Source organism: Prionailurus bengalensis, chromosome B3, assembly GCF_016509475.1.
Source record: "Prionailurus bengalensis isolate Pbe53 chromosome B3, Fcat_Pben_1.1_paternal_pri, whole genome shotgun sequence".
Taxonomy (NCBI): domain Eukaryota; kingdom Metazoa; phylum Chordata; class Mammalia; order Carnivora; family Felidae; genus Prionailurus; species Prionailurus bengalensis.
The window spans coordinates 61,820,324-61,842,345 of record NC_057355.1 but is presented as its reverse complement, the minus strand read 5'-3'; the positions used below and the strand labels follow the sequence as shown (position 1 = coordinate 61,842,345).

At 40.7% G+C, this 22,022-nt stretch overlaps 1 protein-coding gene across 1 annotated transcript in view; it reads left to right on the top strand.

Moving 5' to 3' along the window:
• Positions 1-6,110: 6,110 nt before the first annotated feature.
• The window catches only part of MGA (MAX dimerization protein MGA), a 100,996-nt gene continuing 85,084 nt past the window's right edge, over positions 6,111-22,022 (top strand). The window contains 2 exon segments of the mRNA XM_043555596.1: positions 6,111-6,442; positions 13,145-14,275. Of these exon segments, the coding sequence (XP_043411531.1) occupies positions 13,212-14,275 (1,064 nt within the window). The 5' untranslated portion in view covers positions 6,111-6,442; positions 13,145-13,211.

Sequence of the window (22,022 nt, the reverse complement as noted above, 5' to 3'; positions counted from 1 at the left end):
AAGCTCTGCACTGTTAGTGCAGGGCCCAGCTCGGAGCTAGAACCCATGGACCCTGAGATCATGATCTGAGCCGAAATCAAAAGTAGAGGCTTAGCTGACTGAGTCTTTCAGATGCCCCTGAAACTAGCTTCTTAAACTTTATTTATGTTACCAATTTCTGACATTTTTCTTTTAGGTCTTAGTAAAACACATTCACTTTTACTAAGGTATCCTTAAAATTTTTTTTTAATGTTTCTTTTTGAGAGAGAGAAAGAGAGCACAAGTAGGGGAGGGGCAGAGAGAGAGAGAGGAAGAGAGGATCTGAAGTGGCCACTGTGCTAATGGCAGAGCCTGATGTGGGGGCCAAACCGCAAGATCTTGGAGGTTAAGAAAAGTTTTCTGAGGTGACCTAGCTTAGGCATGAAGGGTGGGTAAATAGCAGTTAGGTTTGAGGCATCGGGGAAGATCTTAGCAGAGAGGAAGAACATGATTATATGGGCTTAAGATAGGAGGCAGCAAGGGGCAATGGCATTTCTTAATGAAACTGAGCTGAAGTCTGACACTTAACTGAATGAGCTACCCAGGTGCCTCACCAAGGTATTCTTTATTTTATTTATTTAATCAAAAAAATTTTTAACATTATTGAGAGAGAAGAGAGAGACAGAGAGACAGAATATGAGCATGGGAGGGGCAGAGAGGGGAGAGAAGACAGAGAATCTGAAACAGGTTCCAGGCTCTGAGCTATCAGCACACAGCCTGATGTGGGGGTCAAACTCACAAACGAGATCATGACCTGAGCTGAAGTCGGATGCTTTAACTGACTGAGCCACCCAGGTGCCCCTCCAAGGTATTCTTTATTTCTGAAGATATTTACTGTTTTTTTTTTTTTTTTTTTTTTTGTAGATGAGTATATACAGATGGCAGTCTTTGTTACAACTTGTTGCTTTTATTATCAGATGTTAAATTATGGAATCAAAATATTTCTTCCATTGCAAAGAATTTGCCTTTGTTGGTTTTCTGAGTAATAGTCATTTGAAGACCATTCTGGCAAAAAACAGTCAATAAGTAATTAGACTTTCCTAGGAAAATATTCTTATCTCCAAGTATCTGTCAAAAATATTTATCCATTTCTCTAAGGAGAAATAATTTGTGGTGAGATTCAGTGATACTAGTTTTGTTATTATTTTGGTACTAGTTTTTTCTAATTACAACTGTACCCCTTTGGAAAACATTGGTCAAAGCAGAATGCTTGTTTGCATATGTAACATGAGTATGGTTAAATGATATATTATGATCCTGTTTTCCAGGCCCTAAATTGTTGGACATTCAGTCAGTATTTGATACTTGCACGGAAAACTGGGACCTGTGATTTCATATTCATTTATTCAACAGATAATATGTGTTTGCTGTTTCAGGCATTGGGTTAGGTACTGGAATAGAGTTGATCTAACAGTCTAGTGGGCAAGACATTAATTAATACATAGTTTTAAAAATAGTTAGATTTGTGGTAGGTGCTAAAAGAAATATAAGGTACTGTGAAAGCATGTTACAGGGAGACCACCTCTGATCTTGGAGGTTAGGAAAAGTTTTCTGAGGAGGTCACCTAGCTTAGGCATGAAGGGTGGGTAAATAGCAGTTAGGGTTGAAGCATCTGGGAAGATCTTAGCAGAGGGTGAAGAACATGATTATGTGGGCTTAAGGTATGAGGCAGCAAGGGGAAATGGCATTTCTTAATGAATGCTGATAACATTCTGTTATGTTTCTGTCCTCTTTTACATCCTTTTTTTTTTTTTTTAAACATTTTTATTTTTGAGGGACAGAGAGAGACAGAGTGTGAGCTGGGGAGGGGCAGAGAGAGAGAGGGAGACACGCAGTCTGAAGCAGGCTCCAGGCTTTGAGCTGTCAGCACAGGGTCTGATGTGAGACTCGAACCCACCAACTGTGAGATCATGACCTGAGGCGAAGTCGGATGGTCAACCAACCGAGCCACCTGGGCGCCCCTATCCTCTTCTACATCCTTAACGTCTCTCATCATTTTTTAAAACATGCTTTTCATCACATTACTATGCTGGTTAAGAAAGTTTTAAAGCTTTTTATTTAGTACATTGTTAGCTCCTTGAAGGCAGGATTTTTGCCACTTTAAAACAAAATTTTTGTTTTAATGTTTATTTTTGAGAGAGAGTGAGTGAGTGAGTGAGTGGGAGAGGAGCAGAGAGAGAGGGAGACACAGAATCCAAAGCAGGCTCCAGGCTCAGCGCAGGGCTCATACTCATGAACAGTGAGATCATGGCCTGAGCTGAAGTCGGGATGTTTACCCGTTTGAGCCACCTACGCGCCCCACTTTTTGCCACTTTTAATTCCTTAGTCCAGGTTTCAGATATTGGAGCTAATCATATTTTGCCCCTAGATAGGAGTTGGTTTTAGTTGCAGTGCTAAATGGTAGGCAAGGATGGGGTTGTGTGTAAGCTAGTATGATTCTCTTTTTTTTCCCCTTGTGCCTACTACACAAGTTTATTGCTAGTGAAGGAATTTTTTTGTAAAAAGCCATTTTTGTAAACTAGTCTGTATGTAGCTGGTTTTTATTGTGTTAAGATACTGTAAATAAGACCACAACCCAGGGATTTTGGGGTATGTGTGGGTGATGGTTTGGTCTAAAGATTTAAGATGCTCAAGACCGAAGATTTTAGTCATTTTGAGAGAAGTATGTCACTAGTAGATACTGGAACTGAGTAAGTTGGATCTGAATAGATTGGATAAGGAATATAGTTTGTTATTTTTTAAAGTGGATCCTGTTAAGTTGTGCCGACTCTTCAGAGTTCTGGTTTACACATCTGAACAGTGCATGAAATGCTAGTCTTTCCTCTATCCTCAGCATATACAAGGCATTCAAATACTTGAATAGGAAAAATGTGCATGTAAGTGGAATAGGGCCTTTGTGTTTATAGAGCAATCTCGGAATCAAATTTGTGTTTATATTCCATGTATTCTCTGTCCCTACCTCCCTTAATATTTAGTAAAATATCTTTGAAAGCTCAACCAAGGGAAACCAAGGGAAAGATTTTTATATTAGGCTGGATGAACAAGGGTGAGCTATGATAACTGAAATGAGAGAATTTCTTTTTTTTAATTAAAAAAAATTATTTTAGGGGTGCCTGGGTGGCTTAGTCAGTTGAGTGTCCAGCTTCGGCTCAGGTCATGATCTCATGGTTTGTGAGTTAGAGCCCGCGTCGGGCTCTCTGCTGACAGCTCTGAGCCTGGAGCCTGCTTTGGATTCTGTGTCTCCTCTCTCTGCCCCTCCCCAACTTGTGCTCTATGTCTCTCAAAAAATAATTAAATTAAAAAAATTAAAAATTAAAAAAAATTATTTTAGAGGGAAAGCACCAGAGCAGGGCTGGGGTGGGGGTGGGGGTGGGGAGTGGGGAGAGAGAGAATCTCAAACAAGCTCCACACTGTAAATGAATAGGCTGACTGGAGGCTGGATCTAATGAACCATGAGATCATGACCTGAACTGAGTTGGATGCTTAACCAAGTGAGCCACCCAGGTGCCTGAAATGAGAGAATTTTCATAGCAAGGTGAAACTCTGGAGTGTCAGCTTTAGCAGTTACTTAGCTTGGCACTCTAAACACTTGGGTTGTATAAAAATTCCCTTTAAAGGAAGAAGTTCTTTTTGTTGTTGTTGTATTTTGAGAGACATTGCTCATGTGAGGGAGGGGCAGAGAAAGCAGGAAAGAGTGAATCTCAAGCAGGGTCTTCACTGCCAGTATAGAGCCTGATGCGGGGGCTCATTACCATGAACCATGAGATCATGTGCTGAGCCGAAATCAAGAATTGGACACTTAACCAACTGAGCTGCCCAAGCACCCCAAAAGAAGTTCTTATATATATCTATGTATCCAAAGAATACAACCAAGGACCCAAGTTTGAGAAACACTGCCTTAAAAGTTGAGTTTAGCCGTTTTAAGAAGGTACTTGAAAAAGCAAACCAAGAAGTGGTTACTTGGTACTAGCATGTTAAACCAAAAATGGGCCACTGAAATGGTGTGCAGTATCATTTTTAGACTAAATGAAAACAACATAAGTTCTCAGATTTTTTTTTAATGTTTATTCATTTATTGAGTGAAAAAGTTCATGTGCTCATGAGCAGGGAAGGGGCAGAGAGAGAGGGAGGGGGAGAGAGAATCCCAAGTAGGCTCCTTGCTAAAAGTGAGATCATGACCTGAGCCAAAATCAAGAGTCAGATGGTTAACCGACTGAGCTACTCAGGCACCTGCTCCCCTGTTTTTTGTTTTTTTGTTTTTTTTAAGTTTGAGAGAGAGTGTGTGAGCATAAACATGTGCACATGAGCAGGGGAGGGCAGTGGGAGGAAAGAGAAAACTCCAGGCAGGCTCCATGCTCAGTGCAGACCCTGATGTGGGGCTCAATCCTACAACCTTGTGATCATGACCTGCACTGAGGTCAGGAGTCGGTTGCTTAATCAACTGAGCCACCCAGGCACCCCTCAGATTCTTGGTGGTACATCTCTAGACCTTTACAGGTTAGGCAGACCCTACTTTGAAAAAACTATGGGTAGTTTTATCTTTTCCACTAGGAGATCCAGTGCTGAATCTTCAAAATATGCTGGTGGTTTGAAAAGATCTGGCATTGCATAATGTTTGCTTGTTGTAGGGAGGAAGAAAATCTCCACTTTCCCTGTCTCCCAAGATGTTCCTGAGATTCTCCAATGAGTGATACCACTTATGTTAACTTGTCTCTTTTGGGATGTAACTACCACTGCATATAGTTGTTAACCAGTAATCAGTGATTTACATCTTAGAATCAGATGCTTTAATGCTAAGTCAACATATTTTATTTCTGACTTTAATTTTGTATGAGGAAACCTTAGACCCTTGAGAGGAAGGTATTCTTGGAAGAAGTGGGAGATTCTGACAAGGCAGGAAAAGAGGTTTTTGGGCTCAGGGAAGAGGAGTAAGGTGTCAAAGAAACTGGCACTTTTCACTTTTGCCTAGGATCTTGCATATTATTCATTTGTTGTGCTCATGATGCTGTTGACAATGCCTGAATGGGGATTTCAGAGGATCTTCAGAAGCCTGTAATCTTTAGCCTACACATTTTCCAGTCCATACTAATTCCAGAAGTTTCTTCCTATGGTGCAGCAGAGGGAGTGCCCAATGAAGAGAAAAAAGACCCTTCTTCCTAATATGCCTGGAGTCCAGCTCTGATCAGTCCTGTTGGGATAAGCCTCTTCCTCTTGGCTCCTTTCTTTCAAATCCCTCATTCTTCTTCATAGTGTTTTGTATTAAGTCATCTAGCAATTAATATGTTCCCAATTCTTGCTAATTCTTCTAAGAGTGAAAGAATAGTTTGGAAATACGGACCACAATTTCTACTCTTAACTACGGACTTCTATTTTGCCTCTTCTAAGTTTAAACAACTCTCCCTTTTTACTTGAGTGTTAGCAGCTCAGAAGAAAGAGTGGCTGATAAGGGGTAGCGAAGAAAAAATAATTTTTGAAGTTTGGGAGAAATACTGTTCCTTAATTATTAGTTCAGCAGTGGCCTGACATAATATTCAGCAGTGTTCCCTTTGCACTTCATAGGTTAAATATCTTGAACAAACAAAAACTGAAAACACAGGATCAAGGCATGAAAGCTTAATCTGTGGTGCAAAATTCTTGTTTCCACCTTTTACTGTTTTATTAGGACAGCTTTCATCTTTAGATCAGGCAAGTTAGTGGCAACTCTTCTTCCTTTCCCATTTGGTAACGGAGTTTTCGGTCTCCTTCCTACTTTCCTAGTGTTCTTCGGTCGTGGATATTGCAGACTCAACCACCCCCGTCTCGGTCTTTTCTTCAAGGTTTCCCGACGGTCTGGCGCTATCCAAACCTACAGCACATTGGGGAGGACGATCACGGATTCTTTTGATGAGCTCGGGAAGCCCCCCGGGGCTGTGGAGTCAGATGTGGGTGGGGCTGGGTGCGGCAGGGGCGGGGCCGCCGAGGAGCCCGAGGGAAACGGTGGAGGGCACTTTTTTGAGAAAGCCCGCGGGCGCAGGTTTCACGGTTTTCACGAAGCCTTCGTGTGTGAGGCTGAGGGAATTGGGGTGCCTTCTTCCTCCCTCGCCTTTCTTGATTCTGGAAGCTTCATTAGGCTTTTATCGGTTCCTGGGACCCGGAAAACCAGCGGCTTCAGCTCCAGGGGCGGGTCCCAAGGGTCTTGTCGCTGCTCCGGGGCCGTTTGGCCTCCTGGTGTTGGGGGAGGGGCGAGGGAGGTGCTGCTCGCGCCTCCTTTTGCGCTTGCGCGGTGGGCTCTGAGCGGGTAGGAGCGCGTGCGCGGTGACGTGGACGTCCGGTGCGCGCGCAGGCTCTTCAGCTGGAGCGGACACACGGTGTGCGAACCGAACAGAATAACCCGCCCCCAGCGGGATGTGAAGGACTACGGATGAGGCCGGCCACGCCCCGCACGGTAACTCTCGGGCCTGGGTGGAGGGCGTCCTTTTACTACTGGCCCGATTGGAGTTTTTCGAGAGTTTGAAGCGCTTGTGGATTTGAACAGCGTGAGAAGCGTTCCTTGTGCGATCTTCGCACGCCCCAGCCAGGCCCGGCCTTGCGCGGGGCGCCGTTGGCGCGCGCCTGTGGCCCCCTGAGCGAGGCTGCGCATGTCACCTCGCGCGCGTTCCCGGCCTCACTTCCGCGTCGCGCAGCAAACTCACTGGTAACATCGACGCCAGAGAGAGCGGCCACGAGGCGGGCGGGGTGAGAAGCGCCCTTGGCGCGGCCCTGCCCTCGCGTGCGTGGGGTGCCGCACCGCATGGTACGCTCCGCATGATGACTTTCAGCGCGGCGCGGGGCTTTAGGTCGAGAGCTCTGCTTGTGCGCTTTGCATTTTAGAGCTCAGATCTCGGGGTTCAAAAAACTCTGAGGGAAACGGTGCTGACGTCGCTTTTTAAGGAGCTGTGTGCAGCTTTTTGACACCTGTGTAAACGTCTCTTTAGCTTGTAATTTCCGGGCAAGTTGTTTGAGGCAGGACCGCGCGTGAGTTTAGTAAGGAAGGCGAGGAAGTGAGCCGTACGGGAGTGGGAACTCGGTAAACAAAGACCGGTGGCTAGTAAGTGCAGAAATGAGGGCGGGGAAAACAGGTGGGAAGAGCAGGTGTTATTTTCCTTTTTCCTCCGTGGGCAGCCTTTGGTTAGTTCTCTGTTTATGAGGTTTCCCGCGTTTGTTAAATCGTCAAGTAGGTGTCTGCTCTCAGTGGTAGGTGGGTCTGGGATATAACTAAGTTTATTTGAGCGCTAGTAACCAAAGTTGAGGCATGTGTGTGCGAAGAGTATGGAGAAGTTAGAGATCATTTCATACCGGATTAAGAGTGGAAAATGGTAATGTCTTTGAAGATTTTTGCTTTGCTTCGGGAACCCCGGGGATGCCTCCTTCTGGGGAGGGTGCAAGAAGGGGGGATGAGGGAGGTCTCAAAGGAGGGGGTGACTGATGGCAGAACGCGAGTGACCAAGGTGCACCTTCTTCTGAGGGAAGACCACACTCCCAGGGTTCGCCTCGCCGAAGCAGACACGTGGATGAAGAGAACTCTCGCGCCCACCCGCGCGCCACCAGTGGGTGTTGTAAAGCTTCTCAGGCTTCTGCGGTGTAATCCCTGGCAAATACTGCCTGTTCTGCCTCTTCTTTTTGGGCACGACGCCGCGGCTAGGCTGCAGGGAAAGTGCCTGGAGGCGGCGTGACGACTGCTGGGAAGGGGGCTGGCCGGAGAGGGCCGGGTGGCTGGTTCTGTAGTCTCCACGGTAACAGAATGCGACTGGATCCCGCGGAGCGTTCGGCAGGTTCCGGCCGGCGGCACGTGATCTGTCGGGACTCTTCTCCGGAAGAGCTTTCCTTGCGGCATTTTTTCACGTGGTTGTCGGCCAGCTGGCCTCTGCAGTTAAAAAGCGGTGATTGTGGGCCCTTGATAGTCGACGGGCGACTGCTCTTCCTGGGGACTGGCAGGAGCCCTTTTCACTTACAAGGGTATGGGGTCAGTGTTGGTGTTTCTTCCAAACGTGGTTATGTTTCCAGCGGTTATGTGGGTAGAGTGGGTTGAGTTCAGCTAACAGAAAACACATGTTTAAGACGAGTAAATTCAGTGCCCTGGGTACTCAAAACAGGGTGGCTGTTTGATACTATCCGTTTCTGCCATAAAAGTTCTTCAAATTCTGCTTATGTAACTGCTGGGACCTGAGAACTTGCTAACCCTTTGTTGTTAAAGGACCATTCTTAGGAATAGAAAATGTTCCTGTAGTTAGTATTAACTAATGGTATTTGGGGAGAGAAGGAAGGGGGCATACTCTCAGGCAAATACAGTTCTTGCCTTAACACCAAAGCATTTCAGGTAGTATTTGCGATTTCCTTTACAGGGCTGTGGTAATGATAAAATGCCCAGGATGTTGTTTGGTCTGGAGTAAGTGCTTACTAATCAGATAACTATTAAAATCAACCTAATGGTGAAGAATTGGTGGTTGGCTATTTTACTGTTTTTGCCACCATTTGCTGTCATTTTTTTAAAGTAATGGTATTTTGATTGGGTGTTATTTGGGTGGGGGGAGTGGGATGGGGCAGGGAGCAGTACATGAATCATTGAATTGGGTAACTACCTAATGAACTGTTGTATTTTGTAAGTTGCAGGAGGGTCATGGCTCTTGTAGTTAAACATTTCCCCAAGAGGTCACTGGTGAAAAGACTTTTAGGGTAGGGACTCTGAAATTCTAACAGTTTGTTTATGCCACTTGCCACATTACTTACCTGAAAACAACATTCTCTCTGAAAGCTTGTGTGTGTGTGTGTGTGTGTGTGTGTGTGTGTTCTGATGGGACTTATTCAGAATGTTAGAGTATTTGCCATCCACAACTAAACTTACTTCCTGGGCTCGTTATTATAATTTTATTACGTAGATAAATGCTTGATATTGAAAAGTTGAACTGAGGTTTTGTTTTGTTTTTTGTAATTGTCTTCCTTAAAGCGTCTAGAGAGCCAGATATAAGGTATTTTAAAAATCTTGCCGGGAATAGATTTATTTCTGCATGAGTAACCTGATCCTTCCTAAAGTACATTTGATTTTTGTAGTTGGTTAAAGCCTTAGAGTGTTATATATGTCTGAAATAGCTGAATATATTGAATTGACTATCCTTTGATTATAAGATCCTATATAGTATCCCAGAAGAATAGGCATGCTTATATTGGGAGTCTGGTATGGAGGGGCACTTGGGTGGCCCAGCTAGTTAGGTGTCCAGGCTCTTGGTCTGATCTCAGATCTTGATCTTAGGGTCTTGAGTTTAGGCCTCTCATTGGACTCATCCCTGGGCATGAAGCCTACCTAGAAAACAAAAAAAAAAGATTGGTATGGAGTAAGAACTCAATTCCTTTCTCCCATATCAGTAGCAGTGTATAGCAAAATCAATCAATCAATCAATAAAACGGAGATTGTTTTGGTCATAAAGTAGGTCTTTGGTTTTTTAATGCATTTTAACTAACTCATGGAATACTTTGGAAGGTTTTTTCAAAAAACCACTTGGACAGATCACTAAGTCTGAAAATTATTTTTCCTGTTTTCATACACATTTTTACATTAAAAAAATTATATTATCTGTGCACAGAGTTGAAATAGGGCAGGCTGACTTTTCTGTACTTAATTTTTTTTTTTGTTTGTTTAGGCAAAAGGAAAAATCTGAAATGTGTTTATGTGAAGTTAGCGTAAAATTTACTTCAATGCATTCTGTAACACTAAATGGGATTTCTGTCAGTTGAATATTTGACATGTCATAGATTTTTAAGAGTGCTTTTTTAAAGCACTAGTTAAAACTTCTTTGCCCTAGTTTTACCTGTAATCTGAAAACCAAGATTTTAATTTTAGTATTATAGACGGTAATGTTTAAGAAATTCTAAACCCTTTTTAATATTCATAGGTTTGGAATATCTAAAAAGATGTTTAGGTGGTTCTTTGCCACTAAGTTCTTAGTTGTATTAAGTAAATGTACTTAAGAATGTTTTACATAATTGCTCACAAAAATGGTGGTTTGTAAAAAAAAACAAACAAAAACTTTGAACGTTATCAACTAAGTATAGGAATTTGCAGTTTGAATTATATGCTTTTGTACAGGTATTAGTTTTTGTGAATTTTCTAAACCTTATTTTTTAACGTTTATTTTGAGAGAGAGTGCATGGGGGGGTTGGGCACAGAGAGATGAAGAAGGAGAGGGGTTGGGGGGGGGGAGAGGGAGGGAGGGAGGGAGAGAATCGTAAGCAAGCTCCACATAGTCAACGCCTGGAGTCTGATGTGAGGCTCGAACTCATGAACCGTGAGATCATGACCTGAGCTGAAATAAAGTTGGATGCTTAACCTACTAGGCCACCTAGGCGCCCCTAAGCTTTATTAATTTTATAGTCCCCTTATTTTTTACTTGTAGGTCTATTTTAATTTTGCTTTATCAGTCTCTGATGCTGCCTAAACTTACTAGTTTTAGGAAACCAGTGAACTTAATTGCCTTAAGCCTGAGGCAGCTTTTGAAAAGAATCACCCTAAATTTTCTCTCTTAAAAAAATAAGCTCTAAATGAGAGAAGAACTTGTTTTTTCATCTTTCCTGGGTATTAGTGCTTTAGTGTAAGGAAGTGGGATTCTATTTTTATATTTAGCCATAATAGGAAACAGTAGCCAACCTTTTTGAAGTCTTGACTTTTAAAATATCTATTATCCTTAGGCTAATTGTGAATATTTTAAGTTTTTTGGTCATGTGGCCAGTTCTCTAAAAGAGGTAAAGTTCAGATCATATGATTTTGCTGCTTGTCAGTAGCTCTGATGAAAGATAAAATTAGACTTTTTAATTAAAGTGAGTAGCATCAATAAAAGGCTGATTTGATTAATTAAAATTACTGACCCACTTACGCAGGAGTAGTGATGTAGCATCTTTTTTGTGTAAATGCTAATTAGAGATAACTTTATATCTTGTAGAATATTTAGGTAATTGAACACATCAGTTGAATTTAACAACCTGACATTTCTGTATAACTTTTTATTGAGATATAAATCACGTAACATAAAATTCACCATTTTAAAGGGTACACTTCACAGATTTTTAGTTACTGAACATTTCTGTCACCCCCAATAGAAACCCCATACCCATTAGCAGTTGTCCCAGTTATCCCTCTGTCCTTCCCCTGGCAACCACTAATCTACTTTTCATCTCTGCAGATTTGCTTGCTTTAGACATTACATATAAATGAAATCATATGTGTGGGATTTTATTTTATTTCATTTCATTTTTTAATGTTTCTTTGTTTATTCATTTATTTAATAATAATAACAGACAATATGAAGCAGGCTCCCCGCTCTGAACTGTCAGCACAGAGCCTGATACGGGACCCGAACCCACGAACTGTGAGATCATGAGCTGAAGTCAGATACTTAACTGACTGAGCCACCCAGGCGCCCCCTTATATGTGGGATTTTAGTTAAATAAGGACTAATTTTAATTATTTTTCAAATATATTGTATGTTCACAAGGTAAAAAATTTACAGTGTTACAGTATGTTTTTTCCCACCCACCCAGTTTTCCCTTGATATAGCCAACACTAGTTCTTTTCCTACCTGTATAAATAGTATGTATGTGTGAAGCAAATACATACTCTATTCTTTCTTTAGCTTTTTGTTTTTAATTTTATCAAGAAGTGTAACATAATCTATAATTCTTTGGAACATTTTGCCCTTAATATATCTTGTAGAGTATGAGTCCATAAAACTTATACATTGTTTATGTTTGTTTATTTAATGTTTATTTTTGAGAGAGATGGAGGCAGAATGTGAGTGGGTTGGGGCAGAGAGAGAGGGAGACACAGAATCCGAAGCAGGTTCCAGGCTCTGAGCTGTCAGCACAGAGCTCGACATGGGGCTCGAACTCACGAGCTGTGAGATCATGACCTGAGCTGAAGTCGGACGCTCAACTGACTGCGCCACCCAGGCACCCCTGTCGTTTTGATATTTTCATGTTGCCCTGTATCATAGAGATTATGTTGTCTTACAGTCTCAGCATCTGGTTAGATGAGAATGCTGGTTGATTTACACCCTTTCCAACACCTTACCAAATTTTTACTTTTGCTGGTGTGATGGGGTAAAAAAAAGTGTCAGGATGGTTTTAATTATGTATGTCTCTTATTCTGACATTACATTTTCACAGGTATTTTCTTTTATACACTTTTTGATATAATACAGTACTGCAAATGTCTTTTCTATCTTTTATGATTAGTTTTTCTCTAGTTTTACTGTAAGAATGCAGTATATAATACATATACAAAATATATTAATCAATTGTTTATATTATGGTAAGCCTTCTGTCAACCATGGTTTATTAGTGATTGAGTTTTTGAGGAATCAGAAGTTACACACAGGTTTTCTTTTATTATTTTTTTTAACGTTTTTAATTAATTAATTAATTTATTTATTTTTTTTAACGTTTATTTATTTTTTGAGACAGAGACAGAGCATGAACGGGGGAGGGGCAGAGAGAGAGAGAGGGAGACACAGAACCGGAAGCAGGCTCCAGGCTCTGAGCCATCAGCCCAGAGCCCGACGCGGGGCTCGAACCCACCGACCGCGAGATCGTGACCTGAGCCGAAGTCGGACGCTTAACCGACTGAGCCACCCAGGCGCCCCTAATTTATTTTTTGGAGAGAGAGAGAGTGAGAGTGCAAGTGGGGGAGGGGCAAAGTAAGAGGGGGATACAGGATCTGAAGCAGGCTCCACACTGAAAGCAGAGAGCCTGATGTGGGGCTTGAATCCACGAACTGTGAAATCATGACCTGAGCCAAAGTTGGATGCTTAACTGACTGAGCCACCTAGGCACCCCCATATAGATTTTCACCTGTGCATGCAGGAAGGGGAGGTCGGTGGTCCTAATCCCTGAGTTGTTCCAGGGTCAACTGTAATTACATTAAAATGAATTTTAAAAAGATAATTCAATAATCCAAAGTGAATGTCAGTACATTGATAGAAAGGCAGAACCAAAGTCTTGAAAGAATTTAGGAATATGTTTTGGGGATAGCATAATTATTCTTGTATTTTTAACTAAATAAACGTTTACTTGATTAAAGTGCTTTTGTTTTTTTGTTTTTTTTGTTTTGCTTGTTTTGTAGGCTGGGAAGTCTGCTGTGACTATGTGGTGACTACAATTATCTTACTACTGAGTTTCCCACTGGAATCATGGAGGAGAAACAGCAGATTCTATTGGCTAATCAAGATGGTGGTACAGTGGCAGGAGCAGCACCTACCTTCTTTGTCATCCTAAAACAACCAGGAAATGGCAAAACTGATCAAGGAATTTTGGTTACTAATCGGGATGCCTGTGCTTTGGCTAGCAGTGTGTCATCACCAGGAAAGTCTAAAGGGAAGATTTGCCTTCCAGCTGATTGTACTGTGGGAGGAATCACTGTCACCTTGGATAACAATAGTATGTGGAATGAATTCTATCATCGAAGCACAGAGATGATTCTGACCAAGCAGGGAAGACGCATGTTTCCATACTGTCGTTACTGGATAACAGGTTTAGATTCAAATATGAAGTATATTCTTGTCATGGATATATCTCCTGTGGATAATCATCGTTATAAGTGGAATGGTCGCTGGTGGGAACCAAGTGGGAAGGCTGAGCCCCATGTTTTGGGGAGGGTTTTTATTCACCCAGAATCTCCCTCCACAGGTCATTATTGGATGCATCAACCAGTATCTTTCTATAAACTTAAACTTACCAACAACACACTGGACCAAGAAGGGCATATCATCTTGCACTCTATGCATCGCTACCTGCCAAGACTTCATTTGGTGCCTGCAGAAAAGGCTACTGAAGTGATACAATTAAATGGCCCTGGTGTCCATACTTTTACCTTCCCGCAGACTGAATTCTTTGCAGTAACAGCTTATCAGAACATTCAGATTACCCAGCTGAAAATAGATTACAATCCATTTGCTAAAGGGTTCCGGGATGATGGGCTGAATAGTAAGCCCCAGAGAGATGGAAAACAAAAGAACAGCTCTGACCAGGAAGGTAATAGTGTTCCCAGTTCTCCTGGTCAGCGGGTCCGTCTTATAGAAGGTGAGGGGTCAGAGGTACAGCTAACAGATTCAGATCCTTTATCAAGGGGTCATGAAACATCAGGCAAGGGTTTGGAGAAGGCTTCTCTTAATATAAAACGGGACTTTCTTGGCTTCATGGATATTGATTCAGCATTGGGTGAAGTTCCTCAATTGAAACAAGAGATTACTGAAAGGTAGGTTAACAGCTTTTCTATTCTTAGAGATAAAAAGGAATATTTTGGATTTAACATTGGTTGTGTGGAGTGCTGACTTGAGATATTGATAAATGCAAGCTACTATAAAATATACCATAGTGTTTACATTTTGTGAAGTGACAGCTTATTTTTTTGTAATGAGTATCAATTGGGTTCAGGATTTAGAATTATAGGCAAATTAGATGGTATTTCACAACGGGAACCTTTTGCTCATTTAGATTTAGAGTTTGAGAATATTTAGGCGTAGGATTTTTTTTTAATTTTTTGTATTTCATTTTTAATTTATTATTTTTAACGTTTACTTTTGAGAGAGAGAGAGTGCACGAGCGTGCGAGCAGGGGAGGGGCAGAGAGAGAGGGAGACACAGAATCCAAAGGAGACTCCAGGCTCTGAGCTGTCAGCACAGAGGCCAATGTGGGGCTTGAACTCACAGACTGCAAGATCATGACCTCAGCCGAAGTCTGACACTCAACCGACTGAGCCACCCAAGCACCCCTGTTTTATGTTTTTTTAAAAAATATTTTTTAGTAATCTCTACACCCAACATGAGGCCCAGGCATCCCTGGATTTTGGCAATCCTAATAGGTGTATAGTAGTATCTCATTATCTTAATTTGTAATTCTCTGATGACCTACAGTGTATGTCTTTTTATACACTTAATTTGCCATCTGTATGTCTTCTTTGGTGAGGTGTATGTTAAGGTCTATAGCCCGTTTTAACCTTTTTTTTTTTTTTTTTTAAAGCATTTGTTCATTTTTTGAGAGACAGAGACAGAGTGTGAACAGGGGAGGGGCAGAGAGAGGGAGACAAAGAATCCAAAGCAGTGTCCAGGCTCTGAGCTGTCAGCACAGAGCCCAATGTGGAGCTTGAACCCATGAACTGTGAGCTCATGACCAGAGCCAAAGTTGGACGCTTAACCGACTGAGCCACCCAGGCGCACTTGTAGTCCATTTTAAAATTAGACATTTTCTTAAGTTTTAGGAGTTTTTTGTATATTTTGGAAAAGCAGTCCTTTATCAAATGTGAGTTTTGCAAATATATTCTCCCATTCTGTGGCTTGTTTTTTTTTCATCCTCTTGATAATTGTCTTTCACAGAGTAGTTTTTTTATTTTTTAGGTGTTTTCTTATTTTATGAAATTCAGCCTATCAATTATTTCTTTCACGGATCTTGCCTTTGGTGTTGTTTTTAAAATGTCATTATCATACCCAAGGTCCTGTAGGCTTCCTTCAATGATATCTTTCAGAAATCTTACAGTTTTGTGTTTTATATTTCAGTTTATGATCCATTTTAACTTATTTTTTGTGAATGGTGGAAGGTCTGTGTCTAGATTCAGTTTTTTTCATGTGGATGTCCTGCCATTCCTGTACCATTTGTTGAGAAGATGATCTTTGCTCTTTTGTGTTGTTTTTTGCTTCTTTACCAAAGATTGGGTGACCGCACTTATGGGGGTCTATTCTATTTATTAAAATTTATTTTCATTTATTTATTGAAGTTTATTTTGAAAGTGAGAGCGTGAGTGAGTGGTGGAGGGGCAGAGAGAAAGAGAGAGGGAGAGAGAGAGAGTGTGAGTGAATCCCAAGCAGGCCCTGTGCTGTCAGTGCTGAGTCCCACAGGGGGCCCAGTCCCAGTACCCTGGGATCATGACCTGAACTGAAACCAAGAGTTGGACACTTAACTGAGCCACCCAGGCACACCAAATTCTTTTTAAGTTCAAATCCACATGTTCATTGCTGGTGTATAGGAGAGTGCTCTTTTGTATATTAACCTTGTATTCTGCAACCTTGCTATAATAGCTTAGTAATCCCAGAAGTTTTTTGTTAACCTTTCGGATTTCCTACCTAGATGATCATGTTATTTGTGAACAAAGGTAGTTTTCTTTATTAAAAAAAATTTTTTTTTAATGTTTGTTTATTTTTGAGAAAGAGTGAGAGAGACAGACTGTGAGCCAGGGAGGGGCAGAGAAAGAGGGAGACAGAATCTGAAGCCGGATCCAGGCTCTGAGTTGTCAGCACAGAGCCCGATGTGGGGTTCAAACCCATGAACTGTGAGATCATGACCTCAGTTGAACTTGGACACTTAACCGATTGAGCCACCCAGGCACACCAAGGCAGTTTTCTTTCTTTCTCTCCAGCCAGTCTATATTACTTTCATTTTCATTTCTTGTTTTATTGTACCAGGTAGGATTTCCAGTGTGATGTTGAAGTGTGAGGGGAGATATCCTTGAACTTGGGAAAGGTTCTAGTTTCTCATATTTCATATGATGTTAGCTTTAATTGTTTAATGGATATTCTTAACCAAGTTGAGAAAATTTCCTTCTAATTTTAGTTTACTCAGTTTTAATCATAAATGGGTGGTGGATTTTGTCAGATGCTTGTTTTCAATTTTACTGATACGGTCATCTGAATTTTCTTTTTAAGTCTGTTGTGATGGATTACATTAATTGATTTTCAAATGTTGAATCAGCCTTGTGTACCTGGGATACATCCCATTTGCTTATGATGTATAATTCTTCTTATATGTTGTTGGATTCATTTTGCTATTTTGTTAAAGATTTTTGCGTCTGTTCATGAGAGATGACGATCTGTCATTTTCTTAGAATGTCTTTGTCTGGTTTTGGTACTAGGGTAATGTTGGCCTCAGAGAACGAGTTAGAATTATTTCCTCTATATATCATCTGGAAGAGCCTTTAGAGAATTGATTTAATTGCTTCCGTAATTGGGAAAATTCACAAGTGAACCCATCTGGGCCTGGTGCTTTCTGTTTTGGAAGGTTATTATTGATTCAGTTTCTTTAATAGAGGCCTATTCCGATTGCCTATTTCTTGTGTGAGTTTTGGCAGATTTTTTTTTTTTTTTTTCAAGGAATTGGTCCGTTTTCATCTAGTTTGTCCAATTTGTGGTCAGAGTATCCTTTATTATTTTTTTGATGTCCATGGTATCTATAGTGATATACTCTTATTATCACATTGTATATTTCTGATTGTAGTAATTTGTTTTCTCTTTTTATTTTTTCTTATTAGTCTGGCCAAGGGCTTACTGATTTTTTTGATCTTTTTAAAGTAGCAGTTTTTGGGTGTTTTCTCTTCTCCCAGGTCAGTTAAGCTCTAATAAAAACTTAGTAGGTTAGGCTCTGGTTAACTAGTTTCTCTAGAGGTCAGGCCTCATTGTTAGGAACAGAGTGCTTCCCCCTGCACTGCTGGGTTTTCTTTTTTTCATGAGAGGATATTTACTGTGAGCACCTGGTCTAGCTCCTGGAGGTAAAACTCATAAAAGTGTGAGGGCCCTTCTGTGAGAGTTCCACTGGGGTTTTTAACTTTCATATTTGTTCACACTGAGCCTCTAGCAATTTGTTGGTTATAATTCAGGTTTTTCTACTCCAGCACTGGTTCCCAAAATGGTTTTTACTTGTCAGTCTGTGTTCTACTAAGGCCCTGACCCCTGTATTCACCTATCTCAGTAGTTTGCCACTGTGTCTTCACCTCTCTTATGGGTCCAAAAAGAGTTGATTTATTCAGTCTATTTAGCATTTTACTTGTTTAGGACATAGTGGCAACTTCCAAGCTTCCTAACATGTGGAACTAAAACCCAGAAACTTGCCTTATTTGGAATGTTGGAGCACAAGTTTGGCAGAAATAAATCCCAGGTCAGTATTTTTCCTTTACCTTCCCTTTCTCACTGAATACAAATCCTATTAACAATTACTATTCTTTGAGTTTGGAATCCCCATGTTCATGAGTTTCCCTTGACTTGTTTATGGACAAGTCAGTGCTTTGTGTTTTCTAAGAATTGTTGTTGGAGTGAATGCTACTCAATTTACAGTTTTGTTTTTTTCTTTTTTAAAAAAAGCTTTTTAAAATGTTCATTCTTGAGAGAGAAAGAGAGCATGAGTGGGGAGAGGCAGAGAGAGAGAGGGAGGCAGAATCTGAAGCAGGCTCCAGGCTCTGAGCTGTCAGCACAGAGCCTGACATGGGGCTTGAACTCAAGAATCATGAGATCATGACCTGAGCCAAAATAGGATGCTTAACTGACTGTGCCACCCAGGTGCCCCAAGTCTTGTTTTTTTCTATCAAGGGAAAGTTCTTTTCAGTTTTTGCTTATCACTGGTATTTTTATAGTTGTAACTAGTGAATGCTGTCTATAATAGCTGATTTTCCAACCATAGTCTAATCATAATCACCCAACACAATTAAAAATGAATTTGAACAGTTTGCCCTCAGTTTACCTTTTTTTATTTAAGTAAAAATTTTTTAAAGTTCATTTTTATTTAGTTTGAGAGAGGAGAGAGAGAATCTTAAGTAGTTTCCACTCTCAGCACAGAAACCAGTGTGGGGCTTGATCTCATGAACTGTGAGATGATGACTTCAGCTGAAATCCAGAGTCAAGAGTTGGATGCTTAACCAGCTGAGCCTCCCAGGTGCCCATGATTATTGTAATTTTTGTGGTATGCTTTGAAATAGAGAAGTATGTTTCCCAACTTGGTTCTTTTTTTTCAAGCTTGTTTTGGCTATTTGAGATCCCTGGAAATGCTGTATGAAATTCAGCTTCTACAAAAAAGACCATTGTGTTTTTGATAACTGTTACACTATATCTGTATGTTGCTTTGGGTAGTGTTGTTACCTTAAAAGTGTTATGTTTTCCAGTCCATGGACATGGGATATCTTTCCATTCAGGTCACTTTTAATTTTTTTAATGTTTATTTTTGAGAGGCAGAGGAAGGGCAGAGAGAGAGGGAGACGCAGAATCCAAAGAAGGCTCCTGGCTCTAAGCTGTCAGCACAGGCCCGAAGTGGGGCTCGAACCCATGAACCATGAGATCAAGACCTGAGCAGAAAAAGTCTTAGGCTTAACTAACTGAACCACCCAGGCACCCCTCTGTTTAGGTCTTTAATTTCTTTCAGCAATACTGTATACTTTTTTTTTAAATTTTTTTTAATGTTTTTATTTATTTTTGAGACAGAGAGAGAAAGAGCATGAGCGGGGGAGGGGCAGAGAGAGAGGGAGACACAGAATCGGAAGCAGGCTCCAGGCTCTGAGCTGTCAGCACAGAGCCTGACGTGGGGCTCGAACTCACGGACTGTGAGATCATGACCCGAGCTGACGTCGGATGCCCAACCGACTGAGCCACCCAGATGCCCCTACTGTATACTTTTTAATGTAAAGAAGTCTTTGCTTCCTTGGTTAAATCTATTCCTACATATTTTACTCTTGCTTTTTTTTTTTTTTTTTTAAATGTTTATTTAGTTTTCAGAGAAGAGCACAGGGGATGGGCATAGAGAGAGGGCAACAGAGGATCTGAAGCGGGCTCTGTGCTGACAGCAGAGAGCTCGATGCTGGGCTTGAACTCATGGAACCATGAGATCCTGACCTGGGTCAAAGTCAGAAGCTTAGCCAACTCAGCCACACAGGCGCCCCTGTATTTTATCCTTTTTGATTGTATTGCAAATAGAATGGTTTTCTTAATTTCCTTTTTGAAAAGGAAATTGCTGTGTTTTATATTGTGTATTGCTCAGTATAAAAACGTATTCATTCTTACATGTTGATTTTTGTATCCTTTGCTTTGGTGAATTTATTGATTTTCTTGCTATGTGTGTATTTTTTAGAGTTTTCTATATATAAGATCATGTTATCTATGAATTGACATAGCTTTATTTCTTTTCCAAATTGAATGTATATTATTTCTCTTTCTTGCCTAATTGCTGTAGCTGGAACTTCTAGTACTATATTTAGAAGTGGTGAAAGCTGGAGCATTGGGGTTTTAAATTGGATTTTGCTAAGTTGGTAAAGTTGATCATCTTTTTATATACTTACCAGCCATTGGGATTCCTCAGGTGATCATAGATGTGAGAGTTTTTTCTTGGACACCATTTTTCCCCTTTGATTAGTTTGTTTACCCTTTGGCAATACCCATGTTGTTTTAATTAGTATAGCTTTGTAATGGTAGTTGTCTGACTTTTAGATTCCACCTAGGGTCCTACTCTACTCCACCTTTTAAAAAAATTAGTCATTGTTCTTACCTGCTTTGATGTTTATTATTTTGTCTCTATTGCAGACATTATTCTTATAAATGTTGGAATGCCTTTTCCTCCAGTTTTGCCCTTATTTGTCAGACTTTTAATTTTTTAAAAGTAATTGGATACTGTTACTTCTCAGTTTAACTCTTCAGAGTCTACTGATTGCCTTAAAAGAAAATATTAAGTAAAAATAGTATTATTTTGTTTCAACCCCAACTATTACAGTCTGCAGTTTAGTTCTGACATTAACAACTGAGCTGGTGTTAGTTTCCACAAGTTTGAAGACATGGTCCCCTAGAAGACTGCCCCTACTTCAGATAGCTGCCTTAAGTGGTGTCTCCAAGTTACTTGGACTTCTTAACATTTGGCTGCAAATTCAGAGGTTCTCATGAACACCCTCAGGCTTACTAATTCCCTAGAATAACTCCATAGAACTCAGGAAAGGACTGTATTTATGACAGCAGTTTATTATAAAGGATGCAGATTAGAATCATTCATATGAAGAGATAGAGAGTGAGGTCAGGAGGGTCTCAAATGTAGAGCCTCCATGCTCTCTCCTCAGGAGACCTGTAGGGTGTGTCACCCTCCTGGCATATGGATGTGTTCACCAACTAGGAAACGCCTTTGAGTTTTGGTGTCTGCTTCAAGGTTTCAAGTAGGTGTGGACTAAGTCACTGGCCAGGTGATTGAACTTAATCTCTCCAGCGCCCTTCCCCTCCCTGCAGGTCAGGTTGCTTTGTAGCCCCAATCCTCTAATCACAGGGTGGGTCCTTCTAGTGACCAGTCCCCATCATGAAGCTTTATAGGACCTCACTGTTGAGTTACCTCATTAGTGTAGTCTTAAGTGTGATCCAGTGGGCTCATGAATAATACAGACACTTTTATTTATTTATTTTTTTAAGAGAAAGAATAGAGTGCCCACACCCATGCATGGGGAGGGGCAGAGGGAAAGAGGGAGAGAGAAAGAATCTTAAAAAGGCTCCATGCCCAGAGCATCTGATGTGGGATGTGGGGCTCCATTCCTGGACTTTGTGATCATGACCCGAGTGGAAATCAAGTTGAATGCTTGACTGACTGAGCCACATAGGCTCCCCTAGCAAAGACACTTGTATCACTTAGGAATTTCCAAGGGTTTTATAGAAACTCTGTGTTAGGAACACTGGATGAAGACCAGACAATTTCATTATATGATAAGTATATACACATAATTTAAAAAGCTTAAATAAAACCACATGGTTAAAAAGACACTCTCTTGCTTCATTCCTCTTCACCCCCTACAGTTCTTCCTAAAGGAAATTTGATTTTTCACTTACAGTCATTTCTAGTGATATCTGTTTCTGTCTAAATCATATGCAATGCCAATTAATTATCATATTTACATGTTATCCAAGTCTTTCAGTTTTTCTTCCCTTGTCAGTACAGTCATCACAAAAATATCCATTTTTAATGCTGTGATACAAATTTTCTATACTGTTTAGCCAAATAGTAGATCATAAACACATTTTCTTGTATAATTTTGTTTTTTAGTAATTGTTACCATATTTTTTCTTTCCCTTAGTTTTCTATATGCCTAGTGGTAATTCTTTTCAAATTCGTTTTAAAATTTATTTTTTATTTTTCTAATGTTTTTATTTATTTTTGAGGTAGAGAGTGACAGAGCATGAGCAGGGGAGGGGCAGAGAGAGAGGGAGACACAGAATCCGAAGCAGGCTCCA